This window comes from Aplysia californica, unplaced genomic scaffold (assembly GCF_000002075.1).
Source record: "Aplysia californica isolate F4 #8 unplaced genomic scaffold, AplCal3.0 scaffold00087, whole genome shotgun sequence".
NCBI classification, from domain to species: Eukaryota; Metazoa; Mollusca; class Gastropoda; order Aplysiida; family Aplysiidae; genus Aplysia; species Aplysia californica.
Genome location: NW_004797357.1, coordinates 769,251 through 771,750, shown reverse-complemented (window position 1 = coordinate 771,750; position 2,500 = coordinate 769,251). Strand labels below are relative to the sequence as shown.

General features: G+C 40.1%; 1 protein-coding gene across 1 annotated transcript in view; it reads left to right on the top strand.

Annotated features, from left to right (window-relative positions):
- The window catches only part of LOC101863970 (neuronal acetylcholine receptor subunit beta-3), a gene marked incomplete in the record, with an annotated part of 188,339 nt that overhangs the window by 179,411 nt on the left and 6,428 nt on the right, over positions 1–2,500 (top strand). Inside the window, 1 exon segment of the mRNA XM_005094696.3 lies at positions 39–154. Within this exon segment, the coding sequence (XP_005094753.2) occupies positions 39–154 (116 nt within the window).

The following is a 2,500-nucleotide window of genomic DNA, read 5'->3' as shown; positions in this document are numbered from 1 at the left end:
TTATTAGTAGTATTACAATTACATGCCATATCTTTCAGGCACATACTACTGCCTCAACATGATCCTCATCACCCTGTCCAGTTTCCTCAACGTTCTCATCGTAGATTTGACCACCCACGGCCTTAGGACTGCGACCCCTCCCAGAGTCGGAAAGGTACCTACGTGTTTTTAAAAAAAATTTATTTTTCTTTTACCGTTTCAAAAGCACATGAAGTGGTCAAATGAAAAACAACACAAAACCAGTTTAGACAAGATCAAAACTCTATCCCTAAATTCACAACAACCTGTTGAATATCCTTGTGAAATCAATCACGTGAAAAACCGACTAATTTATTCACTTTCACTTTGAAAGCTCGTTTCAAGGAAGTGTCGAAGGCCAAAGGGAGCACATAGTGTGATGGCGTTGAAGAGAGCAACATACACTGTTGATTAAAATAGAGCATCCAATGAGCTTTGCAATCTGCACTTCGTTTCCATCTAGGAATAAATACAAAATAAATGTTAAAATGTTGACTTTCGTTGAAGTTGTTAGGTGACTGGGCACAGATCGTGTGTCTTTAATTATGAAACCTGACTTGTGTTTTTAGTTTACTGTACTCTATGAACTTCACAACATTCGGTGGAAACGAATACAGATTAGCACGGTTTTGATTCTTGAAAGGCCACGCCAACGCGTGCGGAAAGGTGAAGACTCGTTGCAAAAAAACTTTCCTTCACATTTAAACATACAATCCGAACACCGCGTGTCGAAATTTTGCCTACAATTGCAGCTTTAAAAGTTCACTGTATTGCTTCAGGTGAAAGGCTAGGGTGTCCTGGAGATCGTTTCTGGAAAGTGCAATAGGTGCGTAAGCATAAAGGTGTAGCTCATTAATAATAGTTAACATTCTCACTCACTAATATTATTGTTTTCTGTGGAAACACGGTGTGATCTAAAAATGACCCTAAAGCATTTCTGGGAGTTTTCTTGATAACAAGATGAAAAGAGAAGAAAGGATTGAAACGACCTCTTCTGTGTTTTTAGACTGAACGAATCTTCTTTCAAGAAGTATGATAAATGTTGTGGCACGTTATCACATGGGCTTCGTGAACTAGGAATGGAACGGAGCAGGGGTGATTTGACATGATGTTTGAAGGACATCTTTTTTTCTTTTATCCCTTTCCCATTTATGAGATTGACCCTATCTGATTAGTAGAAAAAAGTGCGTATGATTGTGGGAATGAAAAAGCAGACGGCTTAGCCAAAGAAGGAGCCAAAATGACCCAGATTGAAGATGGCATGGATCTCTCAGAGTCAAAAACACTAATAAAAACTCCTTGAAGAAACAGATGGAAAATGTCCCACCTTAAGCACAACAGACATGACCCCTACTACATACTAAATAGAGCAGACCAGGTCACAATCTTTAGACTCCGTTGTGGCCACAACAGACTCAAACACCATTTGCACACCAAATTAAAAGTGGGAAAAACAGCGACCTGTGAATGTGGATACGACCAGGAGGATGCCAACCATATTCTTCAGCACTGCTCGCGCTACGCCACCCTTCGCGCACAGACGTGGCAGAAAGAAGCTCCCCTTGAGAGAAAACTCTATGGCAGTCTTTCAGAGTTGAAGCGAACTACACAGTTTGTACACGACATCGGACTGACTGTCTAGCTGCTATCATCAAGAACGATGAAGAAGAATAGTGTCCAATAGTGTATTACTTGCATACTTAGTATAACAAGTAACTGTAACAGCAGATAGAGATTCCAGGATTATAGATGAAAGTCATTGATCTGAGAGCGGTGATGATTTTAGAAATACTGGTGGAGATGAGTGATGATGTGGGATTGCGTTTTAGTAATGTTAGCGTTAATCCTATCTTCTTCTACTCCAAAGAGTCACGAGGGATGTGGGCACCATCTATCCCGTTCCCTACTGGAACCATCTTTACGGTCACCGTGAAGTTCCGAAATGGTGGACACAGTTTCTGCCAATGTGACATTGTTAGTGTTAGCCTATTCTATCGGGCCAAAACAAGTGTCGAGAGGAGCTAAAAGGGAAAACAGTATAGTGGCAGGTGTATTTGCAAGCGGGTTGTAGGTAGCAAGTTGGCAAACAGATTATGATCTTTAAAAAGCAGCATTCTGCTCCCTGATCATTTGCCCCGAGTATGTTTTTCGAGTCCTATTTAGCTTTCGGAGATTCTGACACAGGATCCTCGAACCCAGTCGAGAGGGCGCAATTTACACCTAATATCGTTTGAAGGAGATCTAACTTTGATAGAAATACTGACAGATTTTGAACACTTCAGAACTGTCAGTTAATGTTTACTGACAGTGTAACAAGCACTCCATGGGGAACCCCTTTGTCTCTCTAAAAAATAAAACAGCAAATTTTGAAATTAGAAGAAAATATAAAAATGCAAAAACAAATCAAACAACAGGCCCTATCCTAAGAAAAAGAAAAATATGCAAAAAATACTAAACCATCTACCAAACAAAGAAACTACCC